This window comes from Coturnix japonica, unplaced genomic scaffold, assembly GCF_054131305.1.
Source record: "Coturnix japonica strain WE unplaced genomic scaffold, WE-NBRP24 Scf119, whole genome shotgun sequence".
Classification (NCBI taxonomy): Eukaryota; Metazoa; Chordata; class Aves; order Galliformes; family Phasianidae; genus Coturnix; species Coturnix japonica.
Window position 1 is genome coordinate 169,645 of NW_028189022.1, and position 27,079 is coordinate 196,723.

At 54.3% G+C, this 27,079-nt stretch overlaps 2 protein-coding genes across 2 annotated transcripts; one reads left to right on the plus strand and one right to left on the minus strand.

Moving 5' to 3' along the window:
* The first annotated feature begins 114 nt into the window (after positions 1 to 114).
* Positions 115 to 24,491, plus strand: LOC146751179 (intercellular adhesion molecule 1-like). The gene is made up of 8 exons (XM_085535355.1): positions 115 to 160; positions 201 to 339; positions 2,245 to 2,520; positions 4,517 to 4,834; positions 9,840 to 10,136; positions 14,724 to 15,014; positions 19,862 to 20,107; positions 23,027 to 24,491. The coding sequence occupies exons 2-8, from the start codon at positions 267 to 269 to the stop codon at positions 23,245 to 23,247; spliced, it is 1,722 nt and encodes a 573-aa protein (XP_085391481.1). The 5' UTR covers positions 115 to 160; positions 201 to 266; the 3' UTR covers positions 23,248 to 24,491.
* On the minus strand, positions 24,454 to 26,659 carry LOC146751180 (intercellular adhesion molecule 5-like). Its single transcript, XM_085535357.1, has 2 exons — positions 26,285 to 26,659; positions 24,454 to 24,762 (listed from the first exon to the last, which is right to left on the minus strand). Exons 1-2 carry the CDS (start codon positions 26,622 to 26,624, stop codon positions 24,545 to 24,547), a joined length of 558 nt encoding a protein of 185 aa, XP_085391483.1. The 5' UTR covers positions 26,625 to 26,659; the 3' UTR covers positions 24,454 to 24,544.
* Between the last annotated feature and the right edge of the window lie 420 nt (positions 26,660 to 27,079).

The window sequence follows — 27,079 nt, forward strand, 5'->3', positions numbered from 1 at the left end:
TGATCCTATTGGACCCCATTGGACCCTATTGGACCCCATTGGAACCCATTGGATCCTATTGGACCCCATTGGACCCTATTGGACCCCACTGGATCCTAATAGACCCCATTGGACCCCATTGGATCCTAATAGGACCCCATTGGACCCCATTGGATCCCATTGGACCCCATTGGATCCTATTGGACCCCATTGGACCCTACTGGACCCCATTGGATCCTATTGGACCCCATTGGACCCCAAAGTTGTGGGGCGCCCCATAGGATCCCATGATGTTCACCGACCCCATAAAGCACCGCAGCGCTGCCCCACTGCTGCTGGGCTGCATCAGTGTGCTCACAGGTAATGGGGGAATTAATGGGGTTATGGGGTTATAGGGTTATGGGGGAATTAATGGGGTTATGGGGGAATTAATGGGGTTATGGGGTAATTAATGGGGTTATGGGGGGTAATTAATGGGGTATGGGGGAATTAATGGGGTTATGGGGGAATTAATGGGGTATGGGGGAATTAATGGGGTATGGGGGAATTAATGGGGTTATGGGGTATGGGGTTATGGGGAGTTATGGGGTTATGGGGTAATTAATGGGGTTATGGGGGAATTAATGGGGTATGGGGGAATTAATGGGGTATGGGGGAATTAATGGGGTATAGGGTTATGGGGTTATGGGGAGTTATGGGGTTATGGGGTAATTAATGGGGTATGGGGGAATTAATGGGGTTATGGGGGAATTAATGGGGTATGGGGGAATTAATGGGGTATAGGGTTATGGGGTTATGGGGAGTTATGGGGTTATGGGGGAATTAATGGGGTATGGGGGAATTAATGGGGTTATGGGGGAATTAATGGGGTATAGGGTTATAGGGTCACAGGGTTATGGGGTTATGGGGTCACAGGGTTATGGGGTTATGGGCTCACTTATGGGGTTATGGGGTCTCTTATGGGGTTATGTGGTCACTTATGGGGTTATGGGGTCACCTATGGGTTTATGGGGTCACTTATGGGGTTATGGGGTCACTTATGGGGTCACTTATGGGGCTATGGGGTCACTTATGGGGTTATGGGTTCACTTATGGGGTTATGGGGTCATTTATGGGGTTATGGGGTCGCTTATGGGGTTATGGGGTCACTTATGGGGTCGCTTATGGGTTTATGGGGTCATTTATGGGGTTATGGGGTCACTTATGGGGTCACTTATGGGTTTATGGGGTCACTTATGGGGTTATGGGGTCACTTATGGGGCTATGGGGCCTCTTATAGGGCACAGCTATGGGGTTATGGGGTCACTTATGGGGTTATGGGGTCACTTATGGGGCACAGCTATGGGGTTGTGGGGTCACTTATGGGGTTATGGGGTCATTTATGGGGTCACTTATGGGTTTATGGGGTCACTTATGGGGTTATGGGGTCACTTATGGGGTCACTTATGGGGTTGTGGGGTCACTTATGGGGTTATGGGGTCACTTATGGGGTCACTTGTGGGGTTATGGGGTCACTTATGGGGTTATGGGGTCACCTATGGGGTTATGGGGTCATTTATGGGGTTGTGGGGTCGCTTATGGGGTTATGGGGTCACTTATGGGGTCACTTATGGGGTTATGGGGTCTCTTATAGGGCACAGCTATGGGGTTATGGGGTCACTTATGGGGTTATGGGGTCACTTATGGGGTTATGGGGTTGCTTATGGGGTTATGGGGTCGCTTATGGGGTTATGTGGTCACTTATGGGGTTATGGGGTCACTTATGGGGTTATGGGGTCACTTATGGGGTCACTTATGGGTTTTTGGGGTCACTTATGGGGTTATGGGGTCACTTATGGGGTCACTTATGGGGTCACTTATGGGGTCACTTATGGGGTCACTTATGGGGTTATGGGGTCTCTTATGGGGTTATGGGGTCGCTTATGGGGTTATGGGGTCATTTATGGGGTTATGGGGTCACTTATGGGGTTATGGGGTCACTTATGGGGTCACTTATGGGGTTATGGGGTCACTTATGGGGTCACTTATGGGGTTATGGGGTCATTTATGGGGTTATGGGGTCGCTTATGGGGTCACTTATGGGGTTATGGGGTCACTTATGGGGTCATTTATGGGGTTATGGGGTCACTTATGGGGTTATGGGGTCACTTATGGGGTCACTTATGGGGTTATGGGGTCATTTATGGGGTTGTGGGGTCACTTATGGGGTCACTTATGGGGTTATGGGGTCACTTATGGGGCCCCCATGATCTCCCCCCATCGCAGCCCCCCGTCTCATCTCCCCATCGATCCTTTGGGACCCCCCGGTCCTTTTGGTACGTTACGGTGGTTCCTTTAACGTCACGTGCCGGACTTCCTGTCCGAGCGCACCAACTTCCGGCGGAATCGAAACTTCGTCACGTTACGAAGTGAGAACTTCCGGTTCCGCTTGGGAGCTGATGGCGGAGTTACAGGAAGTGACGGAATGGAGGAGCAGCGTGCAGTGCTACTTCCGGTGTGGGACCGGAAGGGATTACGGCAAACAGGAAATGACGGCGTACCGTACGTGGGGGGGGGGGGGATGGAAACCAATGACCCCCAATAGAACCCAATGGGACCCAATAGAACCCAATGGGACCCTATAGTACCCTATAGGACCCTATATAGTACCCTATAGTACCCTATAGTACCCAATGGAACCCTATAGCACCCTATAGGACCCTATAGTACCCCATAGAACCCAATGGAACCCAATGGGACCCAATAGTACCCTATAGGACCCTATAGCCCCCTATAGGACCCTATAGTACCCCATAGCACCCAATGGAACCCAATGAGACCCAATAGAACCCAATGGGACCCAATAGAACCCAATGGGACCCTATAGGACCCTATAGTACACTATATAGTACCCTATAGTACCCAATGGGACCCAATGGAACCCTATAGCACCCAATGGGACCCTATAGTACCCTATATAGTACCCTATTGTGCCCTATAGTAACCCAATGGAACCCAATAGCACCTTATAGGACCCTATAGTACCCCATAGAACCCAATGGAACCCTATAGCACCCAATGGGACCCTATAGCACCCTATAGTACCCTATAGTACCCTATATAGTACCCTATAGTACCCCATAGAACCCAATGGAACCCAATGGAACCCAATTGGACCCAATGGGACCCTATAGTACCATATAGCACCCTATATAGTACCCTATAGTACCCTATAGTACCCTATATAGTACCCTATAGTACCCCATAGAACACAATGGAACCCAATGGAACCCAATGGAACCCTATAGTACCCTATAGTACCCTATATAGTACCCTATAGTACCCCATAGAACACAATGGAACCCAATGGAATCCAATGGAACCCAATGGGACCCTATAGTACCCTATAGTACCCTATAGTACCCCATAGAACCCAATGGAACCCAATGGAACCCAATGGGACCCAATAGAACCCAATGGGACCCTATAGAACCCAATGGGACCCTATAGAACCCCATATAGTACCCTATAGTACCCCATAGAACCCAATGCTACCCAATGGAACCCAATGGGACCCAATGGGACCCAATAGAACCCAATGGGACCCTATAGTACCCTATAGGACCCTATAGCCCCCTATAGGACCCTATAGTGCCCCATAGCACCCAATGGAACCCAATGGCACCCTATAGTACCCTGTAGTACCCTATATAGTACCCTATAGTACCCCATAGAACCCAATGGAACCCAATGGCACCCAATGGAACCTTATAGTACCCTATATAGTACCCTATAGTACCCCATAGAACCCAATGGAACCCAATGGCACCCTATAGGACCCTATAGTACCCAATGGCACCCAATGGGACCCAATGGGACCTAATGGAAACCAATGGAACCCAATAGCACCCTATAGTACCCTATAGTACCCTATATAGTATCCTATAGTACCCCATAGCACCCAATGACACCCTATAGCACTCAATGGAACCCTATAGCACTCCATAGCACCCTATAGCACCCAATGACCCCTAATGGAACTCAATGGAACCCAATGGGACCTAATGGCACCTAATGGGACCCAATGGGACCCAATAGCACCCAATGGCATCCTATAGCACCCTATAGTACCCCATAGCACCCTATAGCACCCAATGACACCCCATAGCACCCAATGACACCCCCTAGCACCCCATAGCACCCTATAGCACCCTATAGAACCCCATAGCACCCTATAGCACCCCATAGCACCCTATAGTACCCCATAGCACCCCATAGCACCCTATAGTACCCCATAGCACCCAATGGAACCCAATAGCACCCAATGGAACCCAACAGCACCCAATGGCACCCAATGGAACCCCATAGCACCCAATGGCACCCAATGGCACCCTATAGCACCCAATGGCACCCAATAGCACCCTATAGAACCCCATAGAACCCAATGGAACCCAACAGCACCCAATGGCACCCAATGGAACCCAATGACACCCCATAGCACCCTATAGCACCTTATAGCACCCATTGACACCCCTTATCCCCTCTCTCCCCCCTTTAGGCCCACTGGACCCCCCTGTTGTCCCCCCCCTCCCCCCGCTCCGGTCGGGCCGACCCCACCCGGTGTCCTGCCATGTTGGCTCCGTGTTCCCCATCCACAACCTGACCCTGACCCTATTCATGGCCGACACCCCCGTCCATACAACCGACTTCCGGGATCGGGCCCAATCGGAACCCGAGGACGCCATGATGACGCAGGAAGTGACAGCGAGTTTGGAGGACCACGGCAAGAGCGTCGCCTGTCGGGCTGTGTTGGATCTGAGGCCTCACGGGCCGCTCTATGAGAGAGACTCTATGGTGCAGCGCTTGGAGGTCTATGGTGAGATGCGGTCACCCTATAGGCCCTATTGGCCCCATAGGCACCCTATAGGCCCCATAGTGACCCTATAGGCCTCATAGCCATCCTATAGGCCCTATAGGCACCCTGTAGGCCCCATAGTCACCCTATAGGCCCTATTGGCCCCATAGGCACCCTATAGGCCCCATAGCCACCCTATAGGCACCCTATAGGCCCTATTGACCCCACAGGCACCCTATAAGCACCCCATAGGCACCCTAAAGGCCCTACTGTCACCCTATTGATACCCTATAGGCCCCATAGGCACCCTATAGGCCCTATTGACCCCATAGGCACCCTATAGGCCCCATAGCCACCCTATAGGCCCTGTTGGCCCCATAGGCACCCTATAGGCCCCATAGTCACCCTATAGGCACTACTGTCACCCTATTGACACCCTATAGACCCCATAGTCACCCTATAGGCCCTATTGACCTCATAGGCACCCTATAGGCCCCATAATCACCCTATTGACCCCATAGGCAACCTATAGGCCCCATAGCCACCCTATTGACCCCATAGCCACCCCATAGTCTGCCTGTTGACCCCATAGCCACACTATTGACCCCATAGCCACCCTATTGACCCCATAGTCCCCCTATTGACCCCATAGCCACCCTATTGACCCCATAGCCACACTATTGACCCCATAGCCACCCTATTGACCCCATAGTCCCCCTATTGACCCCATAGCCACCCTATTGACCCCATAGCCACACTATTGACCCCATAGCCACCCTATTGACCCCATAGTCCCCCTATTGACCCCATAGCCACCCTATTGACCCCATAGCCACCCTATTGACCCCATAGTCCCCCTATTGACCCCATAGCCACCCCACAGTCCCCCTATTGACCCCATAGCCACCCTATTGACCCCATAGCCACACTATTGACCCCATAGCCACACTATTGACCCCATAGCCACCCTATTGACCCCATAGCCACCCCATGGTCCCCCTATTGGCCCCATAGCCACCCTATTGACCCCATAGCCACCCCATAGTCCCCCTATTGACCCCATAGCCACCCTATTGACCCCATAGCCACCCTATTGACCCCACAGCCACACTATTGACCCCATAGCCACACTATTGACCCCATAGCCACCCTATTGACCCCATAGCCACCCCATGGTCCCCCTATTGGCCCCATAGCCACCCTATTGACCCCATAGCCACCCCATAGTCCCCCTATTGACCCCATAGCCACCCTATTGACCCCATAGCCACCCCATAGTCCCCCTATTGACCCCATAGCCACCCCATAGTCCCCCTATTGACCCCATAGCCACCCTATTGACCCCATAGCCACACTATTGACCCCATAGCTACCCTATTGACCCCATAGCCACACTATTGACCCCATAGCCACACTATTGACCCCATAGCCACCTTATTGACCCCATAGCCACACTATTGACCCCATAGTCCCCCTATTGACCCCATAGTCCCCCTATTGACCCCATAGCCACCCTATTGACCCCATAGTCGGCCTGTTGACCCCATAGCCACACTATTGACCCCATAGCCACCCCATAGTCTACCTGTTGACCCCATAGCCACCCTATTGACCCCATAGTTGGCCTGTTGACCCCATAGCCACACTATTGACCCCATAGCCACCCCATCGTCCCCCTATTGACCCCATAGCCACCCTATTGACCCCATAGCCACCCCATAGTCCCCCTATTGACCCCACAGTCCCCCTATTGACCCCATAGTCCCCCTATTGACCCCATAGCCACACTATTGACCCCATAGCCACACTATTGACCCCATAGCCACCCCATAGTCTACCTGTTGACCCCATAGCCACCCTATTGACCCCATAGCCACCCCATAGTCCCCCTATTGACCCCATAGCCACCCCATAGCCACCCTATTGACCCCATAGCCACCCCATAGCCACCCTATTGACCCCATAGCCGCCCCATAGTCCCCTTATTGACCCCATAGCCACACTATTGACCCCATAGTCCCCCTATTGACCCCATAGCCACCCTATTGACCCCATAGTCCCCCTATTGACCCCATAGCCACCCTATTGACCCCATAGCCACCCTATTGACCCCATAGTCTCCCTATTGACCCCATAGCCACCCTATTGACCCCATAGTCACCCTATTGACCCCATAGCCACACTATTGACCCCATAGCCACCCCATAGTCCCCCTATTGACCCCATAGTCCCCCTATTGACCCCATAGCCACCCTATTGACCCCATAGTCCCCCTATAGGCCCCATAGCCACCCTATAGGCCCCCTATTGACCCCATAGCCACCCTATTGACCCCATAGCCACACTATTGACCCCATAGCCACACTATTGACACCATAGCCATACTATTGACCCCATAGCCACACTATTGACCCCATAGTCCCCCTATTGACCCCATAGTCGGCCTGTTGACCCCATAGCCACACTATTGACCCCATAGCCACCCCATAGTCCCCCTATTGACCCCATAGTCCCCCTATTGACCCCATAGCCACCCTATTGACCCCATAGCCACCCCATAGTCCCCCTATTGACCCCATAGTCACCCTATTGACCCCATAGTCCCCCTATTGACCCCATAGCCACCCCATAGTCACCCTATTGACCCCATAGCCACCCCATAGTCCCCCTATTGACCCCATAGCCACCCCATAGTCCCCCTATTGACCCCATAGCCACCCCATAGTCCCCCTATTGACCCCATAGCCACCCTATTGACCCCATAGCCACACTATTGACCCCATAGCCACCCCATAGTCTGCCTGTTGACCCCATAGTCCCCCTATTGACCCCATAGCCACCCTATTGACCCCATAGCCACACTATTGACCCCATAGCCACCCCATAGTCTGCCTGTTGACCCCATAGTCCCCCTATTGGCCCCATAGCCACCCTATTGACCCCATAGCCACACTATTGACCCCATAGCCACACTATTGACCCCATAGTCACCCTATTGACCCCATAGCCACCCCATAGTCTCCCTATTGACCCCATAGTCACCCTATTGACCCCATAGTCCCCCTATTGACCCCACAGTCCCCCTATTGACCCCATAGCCACCCTATTGACCCCATAGTCCCCCTATTGACCCCATAGCCACCCTATTGACCCCATAGTCCCCCTATTGACCCCATAGCCACCCCATAGTCCCCCTATTGACCCCATAGCCACCCCATAGTCCCCCTATTGACCCCATAGTCCCCCTACTGACCCCATAGCCACCCCATAGTCCCCCTATTGACCCCATAGTCCCCCTATTGACCCCATAGCCATCCCATAGTCTACCTGTTGACCCCATAGCCACCCTATTGACCCCATAGCCACCCCATAGTCCCCCTATTGACCCCATAGTCCCCCTATTGACCCCATAGCCACACTATTGACCCCATAGCCACCCTATTGACCCCATAGTCACCCTATTGACCCCATAGTCTCCCTATTGACCCCATAGCCACCCTATTGACCCCACAGTCCCCCTATTGACCCCATAGTCACCCTATTGACCCCATAGCCACACTATTGACCCCATAGCCACCCCACAGTCCCCCTATTGACCCCATAGCCACACTATTGACCCCATAGCCACCCCATAGCCACCCTATTGACCCCATAGTCGGCCTGTTGACCCCATAGCCACACTATTGACCCCATAGCCACCCCATAGCCACCCTATTGACCCCATAGTCGGCCTGTTGACCCCATAGTCCCCCTATTGACCCCATAGCCACCCCATAGTCCCCCTATTGACCCCATAGCCACCCTATTGACCCCATAGCCACACTATTGACCCCATAGCCACCCTATTGACCCCATAGTCCCCCTATTGACCCCATAGCCACCCCATAGTCCCCCTATTGACCCCATAGCCACCCCATAGTTACCCTATTGACCCCATAGTCCCCCTATTGAACCCATAGCCACCCTATTGACCCCATAGCCACCCCATAGTCCCCCTATTGACCCCATAGCCACCCCATAGTTACCCTATTGACCCCATAGTCCCCCTATTGAACCCATAGCCACCCTATTGACCCCATAGCCACCCCATAGTCCCCCTATTGACCCCATAGCCACCCCATAGTTACCCTATTGACCCCATAGTCCCCCTATTGAACCCATAGCCACCCTATTGACCCCATAGCCACCCCATAGTCCCCCTATTGACCCCATAGCCACCCCATAGTTACCCTATTGACCCCATAGTCCCCCTATTGAACCCATAGCCACCCTATTGACCCCATAGCCACCCCATAGTCCCCCTATTGACCCCATAGCCACCCCATAGTTACCCTATTGACCCCATAGTCCCCCTATTGAACCCATAGCCACCCTATTGACCCCATAGCCACCCCATAGTCCCCCTATTGACCCCATAGCCACCCCATAGTTACCCTATTGACCCCATAGTCCCCCTATTGAACCCATAGCCACCCTATTGACCCCATAGCCACCCCATAGTCCCCCTATTGACCCCATAGCCACCCCATAGTTACCCTATTGACCCCATAGTCCCCCTATTGAACCCATAGCCACCCTATTGACCCCATAGCCACCCCATAGTCCCCCTATTGACCCCATAGCCACCCCATAGTTACCCTATTGACCCCATAGTCCCCCTATTGAACCCATAGCCACCCTATTGACCCCATAGCCACCCCATAGTCCCCCTATTGACCCCATAGCCACCCCATAGTTACCCTATTGACCCCATAGTCCCCCTATTGAACCCATAGCCACCCTATTGACCCCATAGCCACCCCATAGTCCCCCTATTGACCCCATAGCCACCCCATAGTTACCCTATTGACCCCATAGTCCCCCTATTGAACCCATAGCCACCCTATTGACCCCATAGCCACCCCATAGTCCCCCTATTGAACCCATAGCCACCCTATTGACCCCACAGTCCCCCTATTGACCCCATAGTCCCCCTATTCCCCCCTATCACCCCATTACCCCCTAACCCCCCCTTCTCCCTTTCCAGACTTCCCATATCCCCCCACATTGAGCTGGACCCCCCCAATCACCCCAAAGATCCCAAATCACCTTCGCCTCGAAACGGGCCAAGAGCTGAACGTCACCTGCGCGACCCCAAAAGCTTTTCCTGCCCCAAACATCACCCTATGGACGGACGGGCTGACCCTAAATGGCCGCTATGGGGCCGACGGGAGCTATGGGGTCACGGGGTTGTATTGGGATCGGCCTGGGGTGTATAGGGTGACTTGTAGGGCGGCCGTGGGGCCGGAGGAGAAGAGAGAAGAGGTGCTGGTGCATGTGGATGGTGAGGGGGGATATGGGGTGGGGGGGGATATGGGGTGGGTTAAGGGGATATAGGGTGGGGGGGGGTGAGGAGGGGGTAGGATATGGGGTGGGGAATATGGGGTGGGGGAGGGATATAGGGTGGGGGGGGGGATATGGGGTGGGTTAAGGGGGGATATAGGGTGGGGGGGGGATATGGGGTGGGAGGGGATATGGGGTGGGTTAAGGGGATATGGGTGGGTTAAGGGGATATGGGGTGGGGAGGGGGATATGGGGGGGATAAAGGGGATATGGGGTGGGTTAAGGGGATATAGGGTGGGGGGGATATGGGGTGGGGGGGTATATGGGGTGGAAGGGGGATATGGGGTTATGGGTGGGGAATATGGGGTGGGGGGGGATATGGGGTGGGGAGGGGGATATGGGGGGGATAAAGGGGATATGGGGTGGGTTAAGGGGGGATATAGGGTGGGGGGGGATATGGGGTGGGGGGGGATATGGGGTGGGTTAAGGGGATATGGGTGGGTTAAGGGGATATGGGGGGGATAAAGGGGATATGGGGTGGGTTAAGGGGGGATATAGGGTGGGGGGGGATATGGGGTGGGGGGGGATATGGGGTGGGTTAAGGGGATATAGGGTGGGGGGGGGGATATGGGGTTGGGGGGGGATATGGGGTGGGAGGGGGATATGGGGGGGGGGATATGGGGTGGTGGGGGGGATATGGGGTGAATGAAGGGGATATAGGGGGGGATAAAGGGGATATGGGGTGTGGGGGGGGATATGGGGTGGGTTAAGGGGATATGGGGTGGGGGGGGGAATGTGGGGTTGGGGGGGGGATATGGGGTGGGGGGGGGATATAGGGTGGGGGGGATATGGGGTGGGTTAAGGAGATATGGGGTGGGTTAAGGGGATATAGGGTGGGGGGGGAATATAGGGTAGGAAAGGGATATGGGGTGGGGGAGGGATATGGGGTGGGTTAAGGAGATATGGGGTGGGGGGGGGGATGTGGGGTTGGGGGGGATATGGGGTTGGTTAAGGGGATATGGGGGGGATAAAGGGGATATGGGGTGGGGGGGGATATGGGATGGGTTAAGGGGATATGGGGTGGGGGGGTATATGGGGTGGAAGGGGGATATGGGGTTATGGGTGGGGATATGGGGTGGGGGGTGATATGGGGTGGGTTAAGGGGATATAGGGTGGGGGGGGGTGAGGAGGGGGTAGGATATGGGGTGGGGAATATGGGGTGGGGGAGGGATATGGGGTGGGTTAAGGGGGGATATGGGGTGGGGGGGGATAAGGGGTGGGTTAAGGGGATATAGGGTGGGGGGGGAATGTGGGGTTGGGGGGGGATATGGGGTGGGTTAAGGGGATATAGGGTGGGGGGATATGGGGTGGGGGGTATATGGGGTGGGAGGGGGATATGGGGTTATGGGTGGGGAATATGGGGTGGGGGGGGATATGGGGGGGATAAAGGGGATATGGGGTGGGGGGGGGATATGGGGTGGGGAGGGGGATATGGGGGGTGGAAAGGGATATGGGGTGGGTGAAAGGGATATGGGGTGGGGGGGGATATAGGGTGGGTGAAGGGGGGATATAGGGTGGGGGGGTGAGAAGGTGGGGGGGATATGGGGTGAATGAAGGGGAGTATGGGGGGGGAGGAAGGGATATGGGGTTGATTAAAGGGATATGGGGTGAATGAGGGGATATGGGGTGGGGAATATGGGGGGTGGAAAGGGATATGGGGTGGGTGAAAGGGATATGGGGTGGGGGGGGATATAGGGTGGGTTAAGGGGATATAGGGTGGGGGGTTGAGGAGATGGGGGGGATATGGGTGGGTGAAGGGGGGATATAGGGTGGGGGGGGGTGAGGAGGGGGTAGGATATGGGGTGGGGAATATGGGGTGGGGGTGGATATGGGGGGGGATAAAGGGGATATGGGGTGGGGGGGGGATATGGGGGGGGGATATGGGGTGGGGGGGGATATGGGGTGAATGAAGGGGATATGGGGGGGATGAAGGGGATATGGGGTGGGTTAAGGGGATATGGGGTGAGGGGGGATATGGGGTGGGTTAAGGGGGCATATAGGGTGGGGGGGTGAGGAGGTGGGGGGATATGGGGTGAATGAAGGGGATATGGGGTGGGGAGGGGGATATGGGGTGGGTTAAGGGGATATGGGGTGGGTTAAGGGGATATAGGGTGAATGAAGGGGATATGGGGTGGGGGATTGAGGAGGTGGGGGTGGATATGGGGTGGGTTAAGGGGATATGGGGTGGGGGGGGGTGAGGAGGGGGTGGGATATGGGGTGGGGAATATGGGGTGGGGGAGGGATATGGGGTGGGGAGGGGGATATGGGGGGGATAAAGGGGATATGGGGTGGGTTAAGGGGGGATATAGGGTGGGGGGGGATATGGGGTGGGTTAAGGGGATATGGGGTGGGGGGGGGATGTGGGGTTGGGGGGGATATGGGGTTGGTTAAGGGGATATGGGGTGGGGGGGGATATGGGGTGGGTTAAGGGGATATGGGGTGGGGGGGGATATAGGGTGGGAAAGGGATATGGGGTGGGGGGTGAGGAGGTGGGGGTGGATATGGGGTGGGTTAAGGGGATATAGGGTGGGGGGGATATAGGGTGGGTTAAGGGGATATGGGGTTGATTAAAGGGATATGGGGTGGGTTAAGGGGATATGGGGTGGGGGGGGATATGGGGTGGGGAGGGGGATATGGGGGGGATAAAGGAGATATGGGGTGGGTTAAGGGGGGATATAGGGTGAGGGGGGGGATATGGGGTGGGGGGGATATGGGGTGGGTTAAGGGGATATAGGGTGGGGAGGGGATATAGGGTGGAAGGGGGATATGGGGTTATGGGTGGGGAATATGGGGTGGGTTAAGGGGATATGGGGTGGGAGGGGGATATGGGGTGGGGAGGGGGATATGGGGGGATAAAGGGGATATGGGGTGGGTTAAGGGGGGATATAGGGTGGGGGGGGATATGGGGTGGGGAGGGGGATATGGGGTGGGTTAAGGGGGGATATGGGGTGGGGGGGATATAGGGGGGGATAAAGGGGATATGGGGTGTGGGGGGGGATATGGGGTGGGGGGGGATATGGGGTGAATGAAGGGGATATAGGGGGGGATAAAGGGGATATGGGGTGTGGGGGGGGATATGGGGTGGGTTAAGGGGATATAGGGTGGGGGGGATGTGGGGTTGGGGGGGATATGGGGTGGGTTAAGGAGATATGGGGTGGGGGGGGGATGTGGGGTTGGGGGGGATATGGGGTTGGTTAAGGGGATATGGGGTGGGGGGGGATATGGGGTGGGTTAAGGGGATATGGGGTGGGGGGGGATATGGGGTGGAAGGGGGATATGGGGTTATGGGTGGGGAATATGGGGGTGGGAGGGGGATATGGGGTGGGTTAAGGGGATATGGGGTGGGTTAAGGGGATATGGGGTGGGGGGGGATATGGGGTGGAAGGGGGATATGGGGTTATGGGTGGGGAATATGGGGTGGGGGGGGATATGGGGTGGGTGAAGGGGGGATATAGGGTGGGGGGTGAGAAGGTTGGGGGGGATATGGGGTGAATGAAGGGGATATGGGGTGGGGGGGATATGGGGTTGGGGGGGGATATGGGGTGGGTTAAGGGGGGATATAGGGTGGGGGGGTGAGAAGGTTGGGGGGGATATGGGGTGAATGAAGGGGATATGGGGTGGGGGGGATATGGGGTTGGGGGGGGATATGGGGTGGGTTAAGGGGGGATATAGGGTGGGGGGGGATATGGGGTGGGGGGGGATATGGGGGGGATAAAGGGGATATGGGGTGGGGGGTGGATATGGGGGGGGGGGATATGGGGTGGGTTAAGGGGATATAGGGTGGGGGGGGGATATGGGGTGGGTTAAGGGGGGATATAGGGTGGGTTAAGGGTATATGGGGTGGGGGGGGGATATAGGGTGAATGAAGGGGATATGGGGGGGATGAAGGGGATATGGGGTGGGGGGGGGTATGGGGTGGGTTAAGGGGGGATATAGGGTGGGTTAAGGGGATATAGAGTGGGGGGGATATGGGGTGGGGGGGGATATGGGGTGGAAGGGGGATATGGGGTTATGGGTGGGGAATATGGGGTGGGGGGGGATATGGGGTGGGTGAAGGGGGGATATAGGGTGGGGGGGTGAGAAGGTTGGGGGGGATATGGGGTGAATGAAGGGGATATGGGGGGGATGAAAGGGATATGGGGTGAATGAAGGGGATATGGGGGGGAAAGGGGATATAGGGTGGGGATATAGGGTGGATGAAGGGGATATGGGATGGGTTAAGGGTATATAGGGTGGGTTAAGGGGATATAGGGTGTGTTAATGGTATATGGGGTGGGGGGGGATATAGGGTGGGTTAAGGGGATATAGGGTGGGTTAAGGGTATATAGGGTGGGTTAAAGGTATATGGGGTAGGGGGGAATATAGGGTGGGTTAAGGGTATATGGGGTGGGTGAAGGGTCTATGGGGTGGGTTAATGGTCTATGGGGTGGGGGTTGTGGGGTGGGGTCTCAGTGAAGCCCTATTGATCATTGACCTCCACCCTCTATTCTGTGCCCCCCCCCCCCATCCCTTCCCCTCCCCCCCCCAGACTTCCCCCCCCCCCAGCTGTCAATCATCCCCCCCTCCCCCCTCCTCCTTGCTCAGCACAACATTTCCGGTCTGTGTCAGCTGACCGGCGGCAGACCGGAAGGGGCGGAGCTAAGGTTGCTAGGAGACCGTGGCGATGATGAAGAAGAGCTGGTGTCATGGCGGCCGGCCCCGCTGCCGTTCACGTTAATGGTGGATGAGGGGCACGATGGGACCCGGCTGCGGTGCCAGGCCCGGATGGACCCGGGGGGGGCCCAGAAATGGAGCCAGGACGTGACACTGAACGTCAGCGGTGGGTTATGGGGGGGGGGGGGTTGTAATATAGGAACAACAGAGATCCTATAGAAAACCCCATAGAAAACCCCATAGATCCCATACAAACCCCAATAGAAACCCCATAGATCCTATAGATCCCCATAGATCCCATACAAGCCCCATAGACCCCATAGATCCCATACAAACCCCATAGAAAACCCCATAGATGCCATAGATTCCTATAGACCCCATAGATCCCATAGAAAATCCCATAGAAGCCCCATAGACGACATAGAAACCCCATAGATCCCATAAAGAATCCCATAGATCCCCATAGATCCCATAAAAACCCCATAGATCCCATACAAATCCCATAGATCCCATAAAAAAAACATAGATCCCATAAAGAATCCCATAGATCCCATTAAAAAACCATAGATCCCATACAAAACCCCATAGATCCCCATAGATCCCATAAAAAACCCCATAGAAACCCCATAGATCCCATAAAAAATCCCATAGATCCCATTAAAAAAAAACATAGATCCCATACAAAACCCCATAGGTCCCATAAAAAATCCCATAGAAGCCCCATAGATGCCATAGAAACCCCATAGATTCCCATAGATGCCCTACAAAACCCCATAGAAACCCCACAGATAACATACAAAACCCCATAGAAACCCCATAGATCCCATAGATTCCTATAGACCTCATAGATCCCATACAAACCCCATAGATCCCATACAAACCCCATAGATCCCATAGAAACCCCATAGATTCCATATAGACTCCATAGAAGCCCCATAGATGCCATACAAACCCCATAGAAACCCCATAGATGCCATAGATTCCTATAGACCCCATAGATCCCATACAAAACCCCATAGATCCCATACAAACCCCATAGACCCCATAAATCCTCATATATCCCATAAAAAACCCCATAGATCCCATAAAAAACCCCATAGAAAACCCCATAGAAACCCCATAGATGCCATAGATTCCTATAGACCCCATAGATCCCATAGAAAATCCCATAGAAGCCCCATATTTCCCATACAAACCCCATAGATTCCCATAGATCCCCTACAAAACCCCATAGAAACCCCATAGATGCCATAGATTCCTATAGACCCCATAGATCCCATAAAGAATCCCATAGAAGCCCCATAGACGACATAGAAACCCCATAGATCCCATACAAAACCGCATAGATCCCATAAAATATCTCGTAGATCCCATAAAAAATCCCATAGAAGCCCCATAGATGCCATAGAAACCCCATAGATCCCCATAGACCCCATACAAACCCCATAGACCCCATAGATCCCATACAAACTCCATAGATCCCATAAAGAATCCCATAGATCCCATAAAGAATCCCATAGATCCCATTAAAAAACCATTGATCCCATACAAAACCCCATAGATCCCATAGATCCCCATAGATCCCATAAAAAACCCCATAGATCCCATAGAAAACCCCATAGAAACCCCATAGATGCCATAGATTCCTATAGACCCCATAGATCCCATAGAAAATCCCATAGAAGCCCCATATTTCCCAAAGAAAACCCCATAGAAATCCCATAGGTCCCATAAAAAAATCCCATAGAAGCCCCATAGATGCCATAGAAACCCCATAGATCCCCATAGATGCCATACAAACCCCATAGATCCCATAGAAAATCCCATAGAAGCCCCATATTTCCCATAGAAAACCCCATAGAAATCCCATAGGTCCCATAAAAAATCCCATAGAAGCCCCATAGATGCCATAGAAACCCCATAGATCCCCATAGATGCCATACAAACCCCATAGATCCCATAGAAGCCCCATAGACCCCATAGATCCCATAGAAACCCCATAGACCACATAAATCTCCATAGACCCCATAGATTCCATACAAACCCCATAGATCCCATAGACCCCATACAAACCCTACAGATCCCATAGATCCCATAGAAACCCCATAGACCCCATAGATCCCATACAAACCCCATAGATGCCATAGAAACCCCATAGACCCCATAAATCCCCATATATCCCATAAAAAACCCCATAGATCCCATAGAAAACCCCATAGAAACCCCACAGATGCCATAGATTCCTATAGACCCCATAGATCCCATAGAAAATCCCATAGAAGCCCCATATTTCCCATAGAAAACCCCATAGAAACCCCATAGGTCCCATAAAAAATCCCATAGAAGCCCCATAGATGCCATAGAAACCCCATAGATCCCATAGATGCCATACAAACCCCATAGACCCCATAAATCCCCATAGATCCCATAAAAAACCCCATAGAAACCCCATAGATCCCCATAAAAAATCCCATAGATCCCATTAAAAAAACATAGATCCCATACAAAACCCCATAGGTCCCATAAAAAATCCCATAGAAGCCCCATAGATGCCATAGAAACCCCATAGATTCCCATAGATCCCCTACAAAACCCCATAGAAACCCCATAGATCCCATAGATTCCTATAGACCTCATAGATCCCATACAAACCCCATAGATCCCATAGAAACCCCATAGATTCCATACAGACTCCATAGAAGCCCCATAGATGCCATACAAACCCCATAGATCCCATACAAAACCCCATAGATCCCATAGCCCCCATAGATCCCATACAAACCCCATAGACCCCATAAATCCCCATATATCCCATAAAAAACCCCATAGAAAACCCCATAGAAACCCCATAGATGCCATAGATTCCTATAGACCCCATAGATCCCATAAAGAATCCCATAGAAGCCCCATAGACGACATAGAAACCCCATAGATCCCATAGAAAACCGCATAGATCCCATAAAGAATCCCATAGATCCCATAAAAATCCCATAGAAGCCCCATAGATGCCATAGAAACCCCATAGATCCCCATAGACCCCATACAAACCCCATAGACGCCATAGATCCCATACAAACCCCATAGACCCCCATAGATCCCATATAGATCCCATAGAAGCCCCATAGACCCCATAGATCCCATACAAACCCCATAGACCCCCATAGATCCCATACAGATCCCATGGACCCTATAGATCCCATACAAACTCCATAGACCCCCATAGATCCCATATAGATCCCATGGACCCCATAGATCCCGTACAAACCCCATAGATCCCATAAAAAACCCCATAGAAGCCCCATAGATGCCATAGATCTCATGCAGACCCCATAGATCCCATACAAACCCCATAGACCCCATAAACCCCATAGAAACCCCATAGATCCCATAAAAACACCATAGATCCCATAAAAATACCCCATAGATCCCATAGAAACCCTATAGATCCCATAGAAACCCCATAGATCCCATAGATCCCCATAGACCCCATAAACCCCATAGAAACCCCACAGACCCCATAGACCCCGTAGATTCCATACAGACCCCATAGATCCCATACAAACCCCATAGATCCCATAGACCCCAAACCCTATAGATCCCATAGATCCCATACAAACCCCATAGACCCCATAGATCCCATACAAACCCCATAGACCCCTATAGATCCCATACAGACCCCATAGACCCCATACAAACCCCATAGACCCCATAGATCCCATATAGACCCCATTGATCCCATAGAAACCCCATAGACCCCATAAATCCCATAGATCCCATACAAACCCCATAGATCCCATACAAACCCCATAGACCCTATAGACCCCATAGATCCCATAGATCCCATACAAACCCCATAGATCCCATACAAACCCCATAGACCCCATAGATCCCATATAGACCCCATATAGACCCCATAGATCCCATAGAAACCCCATAGACCCCCATAGATCCCATACAAACCCCATAGACCCCATAGACCCTATAGACCCCATAGATCCCATACAAACCCCATAGACCCCATAGATCCCATACAAACCCCATGGATCCCATACAAACCCCATAGACCCCATAGATCCCGTATAGACCCCATACAGACCCTATAGACCCCATAGATCCCATAAATCCCATAGATCCCATACAAACCCCATAGATCCCATACAAACCCCATAGAAACCCCATAGATCCCATACAGACCCCATAGAAACCCCATAGATCCCATAGATCCCATAGAAACCCCATAGACCCCCATAGATCCCATACAAACCCCACAGACCCCATAGATCCCATACAAACCCCATAGACCCCATACAAACCCCATAGACCCCATAGATCCCATATAGACCCCATAGATCCCATAGAAACCCCATAGACCCCATAGATCCCATAGAAACCCCATAGACCCCATAGATCCCATAGAAACCCCATAGACCCCATAGATCCCATAGACCCCATACAAACCCCATAGATCCCATAGAAACCCCACAGACCCCATAGATCCCATACAAACCCCATAGACCCCATAGATCCCATACAAACCCCATAGATCCCATAGACCCCATACAAACCCTATAGATCCCATAGATCCCATACAAACCCCATAGACCCTATAGATCCCATAGAAACCCCATAGATCACATAGAAACCCCATAGATCCCATACAAACCCCATATAGACCACATAGATCCCATAGAAACCCCATAAATCCCATAGATCCCATACAAACCCCATAGATCCCATAGACCCCATACAAACCCTATAGACCCCATAGACCCCATACAAACCCCATAGACCCCATAGATCCCATATAGACCCCATAGAAACCCCATAGATCCCATAGACCCTATAGAAACCCCATAGATCCCATACAGACCCTATAGAAACCCCATAGATCCCATAGACCCTATAGAAACCCCATAGATCCCATAGACCCTATAGAAACCCCATAGACCCCATAGAAACCCCATAGACCCCATAGACCCCATAGAAACCCCATATCCCCCCTTTCTCCCCCAGCCCCCCCCAAGATGGACGACACGTTGTGCCCCCCCACCCGGAAATGGCCGGAGGGACAGGAAGTGACGTCATGGTGCGTGGCACGTGGTAAACCCGTGCCGGAAGTGACGTGTCAAAAAGAAGGAAGCGACGCCATCTTGGATCAGCGGCCCGGGCCCGTTAAACGGGAACACAGCGGAACTTATTGGTGCCAGGCAACGAACCGGGTCGGAACCGACCGGAAGATGGTCCACGTGACCATAGAGTGTGAGTGGGGGGGCGGGGGTCACGTGGTGTGTGGGGGGGGGACACCGGATGGGGACCGACCGGAAGTGAGTTGGAGGGGGGGGGTGGCACGTGGTCTGGGTCATGTGGGTGGCGCCATATTGGGGGAGAGGTCACGTGGGTGGGTGGTCACGTGAGGGGTTGGGGTGAGCAATATGGCTGCCCGTTGTGGGATTGGGGTGGGCAATAGGGGTGGATGGATGTATGGGGCTATGGGGACCCAGATATGGGGTGTTGGGGGCCTACAGTTATAGGGCTGGATCTATGGGGCTGGGGTGACCAATATGGGCTATTGGGGTCCCACACATATAGGGCTGGCTCTATGGGGTATTGGAGTCCCACCCATATAGGGCTGGCTCTATGGGGTATTGGAGTCCCACCCATATAGGGCTGGCTCTATGGGGCTGGGATGACCATTATGGGCTATTGGGGTCCCACCCATCTAGGGCTGGCTCTATGGGGTTATGGTGACCCATAGGGCTGGCTCTATGGGGCTGGGATGACCAATAAGTCCCATACATATGGGGCTGGCTCTATGGGGCTGGGATGACATATGGGGCTGGCTCTATGGGGTTATGCTGACCCATAGGGCTGGCTCTATGGGGTTATGCTGACCCATAGGGCTATTGGGGTCCCACACATATAGGGCTGGCTCTGTGGGGCTGGGATGACCAATAAGTCCCATACATATGGGGCTGGATCTATGGGGCTGGGATGACCATTATGGGCTATTGGGGTCCCACCCATATAGGGCTGGCTCTATGGGGTTATGCTGACCCACAGGTCTGGCTCTATGGGGTTATGGTGACCCATAAGGCTGGCTCTATGGGGCTGGGATGACCAATAAGTCCCATACATATGGGGCTGGCTCTATGGGGCTGGGATGACATATGGGGCTGGCTCTATGGGGTTATGCTGACCCATAGGGCTGGCTCTATGGGGCTGGAATGACCCATAGGTCTGTCTCTATGGGGCTGGGATGACATATGGGGCTGGCTCTATGGGGTTATGCTGACCCATAGGGCTGGCTCTATGGGGCTGGAATGACCCATAGGTCTGTCTCTATGGGGCTGGGATGACATATGGGGCTGGCTCTATGGGGTTATGCTGACCCATAGGGCTGGCTCTATGGGGCTGGGATGACCATTATGGGCTATCGGGGTCCCACCCATCTAGGGCTGGCTCTATGGGGCTGGGATGACCCACAGGGCTGGCTCTATGGGGTTATGCTGACCCATAGGGCTGGATCTATGGGGCTGGGATGTCCATTATGGGGTATTGGGGTCCTACCCATCTAGGGCTGGCTCTATGGGGTTATGCTGACCCATAGGGCTGGCTCTATGGGGCTGGGATGACCATTATGGGCTATCGGGGTCCCACCCATCTAGGGCTGGCTCTATGGGGCTGGGATGACATATGGGGCTGGCTCTATGGGGTTATGTTGACCCATAGGGCTATTGGGGTCCCACCCATCTAGGGCTGGCTCTGTGGGGCTGGGATGACCAATAAGTCCCATACATATGGGGCTGGATCTATGGGGCTGGGATGACCCATAGGGCTCTATGGGGTCCCACCCATCTAGGGCTGGCTCTATGGGGTTACGCTGACCCATAGGGCTGGCTCTATGGGGCTGGAATGACATATGGGGCTGGCTCTATGGGGTTATGCTGACCCATAGGGCTGGATCTATGGGGCTGGGATGTCCATTATGGGGTATTGGGGTCCTACCCATCTAGGGCTGGCTCTATGGGGTTATGCTGACCCATAGGGCTGGCTCTATGGGGCTGGGATGACCATTATGGGCTATCGGGGTCCCACCCATCTAGGGCTGGCTCTATGGGGCTGGGATGAGCCATAGGGCTGGCTCTATGGGGTTATGCTGACCCATAAAGCTGGCTCTATGGGGTTATGCTGACCCATAGGGGTGGCTCTATGGGGTTATGCTGACCCATAGGACTGGCTCTATGGGGTTATGCTGACCCATAGGACTGGCTCTATGGGGTTATGCTGACCCACAGGGCTGGTTCTATGGGGCTGGGATGACCCATAGGGCTGGCTCTATGGGGTTATGCTGACCCATAGGGCTGGCTCTATGGGGCTGGGATGACCACCAAGTCCCATACATATGGGGCTGGCTCTATGGGGCTGGGATGACCCATAGGGCTGGCTCTATGGGGCTGGGATGACCCATAGGGCTGGCTCTATGGGGCTGGGATGACCCATAGGTCTGGCTCTATGGGGTTATGCTGACCCACAGGGCTGGCTCTATGGGGTTATGCTGACCCATAGGGCTGGCTCTATGGGGCTGGGATGACCCATAGGTCTGGCTCTATGGGGTTATGCTGACCCATAGGGCTGGCTCTATGGGGCTGGGATGACCCATAGGTCTGGCTCTATGGGGTTATGCTGACCCATAGGGCTGGCTCTATGGGGCTGGGATCACCCATAGGGCTGGCTCTATGGGGTTATGCTGACCCATAGGGCTGGCTCTATGGGGCTGGGATGACCACTAAGTCCCATACATATGGGGCTGGCTCTATGGGGCTGGGATGACCCATAGGGCTGGCTCTATGTGGTTATGGTGACCCATAGGGCTGGCTCTATGGGGTTATGCTGACCCATAGGGCTGGCTCTATGGGGCTGGAATGACCCATAGGGCTGGCTCTATGGGGCTGGAATGATCCATAGGGCTGGCTCTATGGGGCTGGAATGACCCATAGGGCTGGCTCTATGGGGCTGGGATGACATATGGGGCTGGCTCTATGGGGTTATGCTGACCCATAGTGCTGGCTCTATGGGGCTGGGATGACCCACAGGGCTGGCTCTATGGGGTTATGCTGACCCATAGCACTATCCTGGCCCCACACCTATGTGGTTCCTGACCCCATTCCCCCATTGCAGACTGGGATGTGAACGTCGGCCTGTTGGTGGCGCTGTCGGTGCTGGCGGTTCTGGGGGCGGCGGCGGCGCTGGTTGTTTATCGGCTCTATTACCGCAGTAAGAAGATCCGCCGTTATGAGCTGCGGGACAAGCAACAGCGCCACCTGCTGGACGGGAGGGGGAACTGCAAGGAGCCGGGACGGCCTGCGGTCAATGGGGCTGCAATGGGGGAGGAACTGTGATATGGGGGGGGATGGAACCCTATGGGGGAGGTTATAGGGTCACCCCATGGGGATGTTTATAGGGGTCACAGATGTGGTACCCCATAGGGACATCGTCTATGGGGTCATAGATGAGGGAACCCCATAGGGACATCATTTATGGGGTCACAGCTGGGGGTTCCCTGTAGGGACATGATCTATAGGGTCACCCCATGGGGACGTCATCTATAGGGTCACCCCATAGGGACATTGTCTATAGGGTCATAGATGTGGTACCCCATGGGGACATCGTCTATGGGGTCATAGATGTGGTACCCCATGGAGACATGATATATAGGGTCACCCCATAGGGATGTCATCTATGGGGTCACCCCATAGGGACATCGTCTATGGAGTCATAGATGAGGGAACCCCATAGGGACATTGTCTATGGGGTCATAGATGTGGTACCCTATGGGGACATCATCTATGGGGTCACAGATGAGGGAACCCCATAGGGACATCATCTATGGGGTCACAGATGTGACACCCCATGGGGATGTCATCTATGGGGTCACAGCTGAGGGAACCCCATAGGGACATCGTCTATGGGGTCATAGATGAGGGAACCCCATGGAGACATGATCTATAGGGTCACCCCATAGGGGATGTGATCTATAGGGTCACCCCATGGGGATGTCGTCTATGGGGTCATAGATGTGGTACCCCATGGGGACATGATCTATAGGGTCACCCCATGGTGATGTCGTCTATGGGATCACAGATGTGGGTACCCCATGGGGACATGATCTATAGGGTCACCCCATGGTGATGTCGTCTATGGGGTCATAGCTGAGGGAACCCCATAGGGGACAGCTGCGGGCACAGCTATAGGGTTACAGATGTGGTATACCATGGGGACATTATCTATGGGGTCACAGCTGGGGGTTCCCTGTAGGGACATGATCTATAGGGTCACCCCATGGTGATGTCGTCTATGGGGTCACAGCTGAGGGAACCCCATAGGGACATTGTCTATGGGGTCATAGATGTGGCACCCCGTGGTGATGTCGTCTATGGGGTCACAGCTATGGGGACATCTATAGGGTCACAGCTGTGGCACCCAATGGGGACAGCTATGGGGACATCTATAGGGTCACAGCTGTGGCACCCAATGGGGGCAGCTATGGGGACATCTATAGGGTCACAGCTGTGGCACCCAATGGGCACCATGACTCGACCCCATTATTTTCACCCTTAATAAAGATTTGTATTTTCATTAACAATCCTCCCCCCCCCCCCACCCCAAATCCCAACGTTCCCGGCTGCCCCCCCCCCGTCACGTTGGGCTCAATGGGATCCCAACCAGCTCCCCCTGCCCCCCATAGCCCCCCCCATGTAGACGTGAGGCCTCGGTGGAGCCCTCGGCGTCGCTGACGTTGTATTCCCCCTTCTTACAGGCCGTGCTCTTCAGGTAATAAAGGCCCCACGCGGCCGCCGCCAACGCGGTGATGGAGCCCAGCAGCACCAGGGACAGCAGTAGGGCCAGACGGCTTTCTATAGGGGACAGTGGGGTGGGGGGGTCACATATGGGGTCTCATGTTGGGGGGGTCACATTATGGGGTCTCATACTGGGGGTGTCACTAGAGCCCCTTCAGGACCATGGATAGCAGTAGCACCATGGACAGCGACAGGGCCAGCCGGCTTTTTATGGGGGACAGTGGGGTGGGGGGGTCACATATGGGGTCTCATATATGGGGGTGTCACATTATCGGGGGGTGATATAAGGAAAGTGTAATGGGAGCCCCTTCAGGACCATGGACAGCAGTAGCACCAAAGACAGCGACAGGGCCAGCCGGCTTTCTATAGGGGACACTGGGGTGGGGGGGATCACGTTATATGGGGTCTCATGTTGGGGGGTTCCCATTATGGGGGGGTCTCATATAGGGAAGGGTTGTATTGGGGGCAGTGGAACTGGAGCCCCTTCAGGACCATGGACAGCAGCAGGGTGAGCCCGCTCTATAGGGGACAATGGGGTGGGGGGGTCACGTTGGGGATAGACCTAGAGCCCCTTCAGGACCATGGACAGCAGCAGCACCATGGACAGCGGCAGGACACCACCAATGACCCCAACACCCCAATGGAGACCCTAAACCCCCCCTATTGCCCCCAACACCCCCCCATCACCCCAGTGGTGACCCCAAAGACCCCCCTGTTGCCTCTATTACCCCAATGGTGACACCAAAGACCCCCCTATCAACCCCAACTCACCAATGGTGGCCCTATCACCCCAATGAAGACCCCAAAGACCCCCCTATCCCCCCCATCACCCCAATGGTGACCCCAACACCCCCCTATCACCCCAATGGTGACCCCATAGACCCCCCATCACCCCAATGGTGACCCCATAGACCCCCATATCACCCCCTACACCCCAATGGCGACCCCATAGACCCCCCTATCACCCCCAACACCCCTATAGCAACCCCAATGACGACCCCATCACCCCAATGGTGACCCCATAGACCCCCATATCACCCCCAACTCCCCAATGGTGACCTCAATGGTGGCCTTAACACCCCAATGGTGACCCCACAGACCCCCCTATCACCCCCAACACCCCTATAGCAACCCCAATGGCGACTCCAATGGTTGCCCCAATACCCCAATGGTGACCCCATAGATCCCCCTATTGCCCCCAAGACCCCAAATACCCCCCTATTACCCCCAACTCACCAATGGTGGCCCTAACACCCCAATGGTGACCCCAACACCCCCCTATCACCGCAATGGTGACCCCATAGACCCCCATATCACCCCCTACACCCCAATGGTGACCCCATAGACCCCCCTGTTGCCCCCTACACCCCAATGGTCACCCCAAAGACCCGTCACCCCCAACTCCCCAATGGTGACCCCAAAGACCCCCCTGTTGCCCCCTACACCCCAATGGTGACCCCATAGACCCCCCTATCCCCCCCATCACCCCAATGGTGACCCCATAGACCCCCCTATCACCCCCTATCCCCAATGATGACCCCATAGACCCCATAGACCCCCCATATCCCCCCATTCTCACCATCCACGCTGACCACGACGCTCCCAATGCTCTGGCCGTGCCGGTTGCTGGCGGTGCAGCTGTAGCGCCCCCCATTTCCAGCCGTGGCCCCTTCCACCACCACGCTCCTATTGTCGGCCCCATAGCGGATATTGGGGGCGGGGGGCAGCGACCACACGAAGTTGGGGGTCGGGACCCCCTCGGCCCCACATTCGACGCTGAAGCTGCCGCCGTGGGTCACGTTGGGGGAGGGAAGGACGCGGAGGGTGAAGGATGTGGGGCTGTCTGGGGGGGTGGGAAACCCCAAAAGGGCCCTTTTATACCCCAAATTATACCCCCTTAAGACCCCAAACTTCCCCATTTTACCCCCCCATTCCCCCCTTTTACCCCCTTAAGACCCCCATTTATCCCCATAACCTCCCATTTTACCCCCCCAAAACCCCCATTTATCCCCATAACCTCCCATTTTACCCCCCCAAAACCCCCATTTATCCCCATAACCTCCCATTTTACCCCCCCAACCCCCTTTTTACCCCCCTAGCCCCCCATTTTACCCCCCAAGCCCCTCTTTTACCCCCTTAAACCCCCCTTTTTACCCCCCTAACCCCCCTTTTAACCCCCTTAACCCCCCACTTTACCCCCCAAAACCCCCATCTCCCCCATTTTACCCCCTTAAATCCCCATTTTATGCCCCTAACCCCCCTTTTAACCCCCCCATTTTACCCCCCATTACTCCCCTTTTTACCCCCCTAGCCCCCCATTTTACCCCCCAACCTCCTTTTTACCCCCCTAGCCCCCCATTTTACCCCCCCAAAC

What these genes read in the sequence shown, in the direction of transcription:
- LOC146751179 (XM_085535355.1), top strand. Translation starts at nt 267, where the DNA reads ATGATGTTCACCGACCCCATAAAGCACCGCAGCGCTGCCCCACTGCTG. An exon ending in CTGCATCAGTGTGCTCACAG is followed by an intron (nt 340 to 2,244) that starts GTAATGGGGGAA and finishes CCCCCATCGCAG; the next exon opens with CCCCCCGTCTCATCTCCCCA. An exon ending in ACAGGAAATGACGGCGTACC is followed by an intron (nt 2,521 to 4,516) that starts GTACGTGGGGGG and finishes TCCCCCCTTTAG; the next exon opens with GCCCACTGGACCCCCCTGTT.
- LOC146751180 (XM_085535357.1), bottom strand. Translation starts at nt 26,624, where the DNA reads ATGGGGAAGTTTGGGGTCTTAAGGGGGTATAATTTGGGGTATAAAAGG. An exon ending in CGTCGTGGTCAGCGTGGATG is followed by an intron (nt 24,763 to 26,284) that starts GTGAGAATGGGG and finishes TGTCCCCTATAG; the next exon opens with AAAGCCGTCTGGCCCTACTG.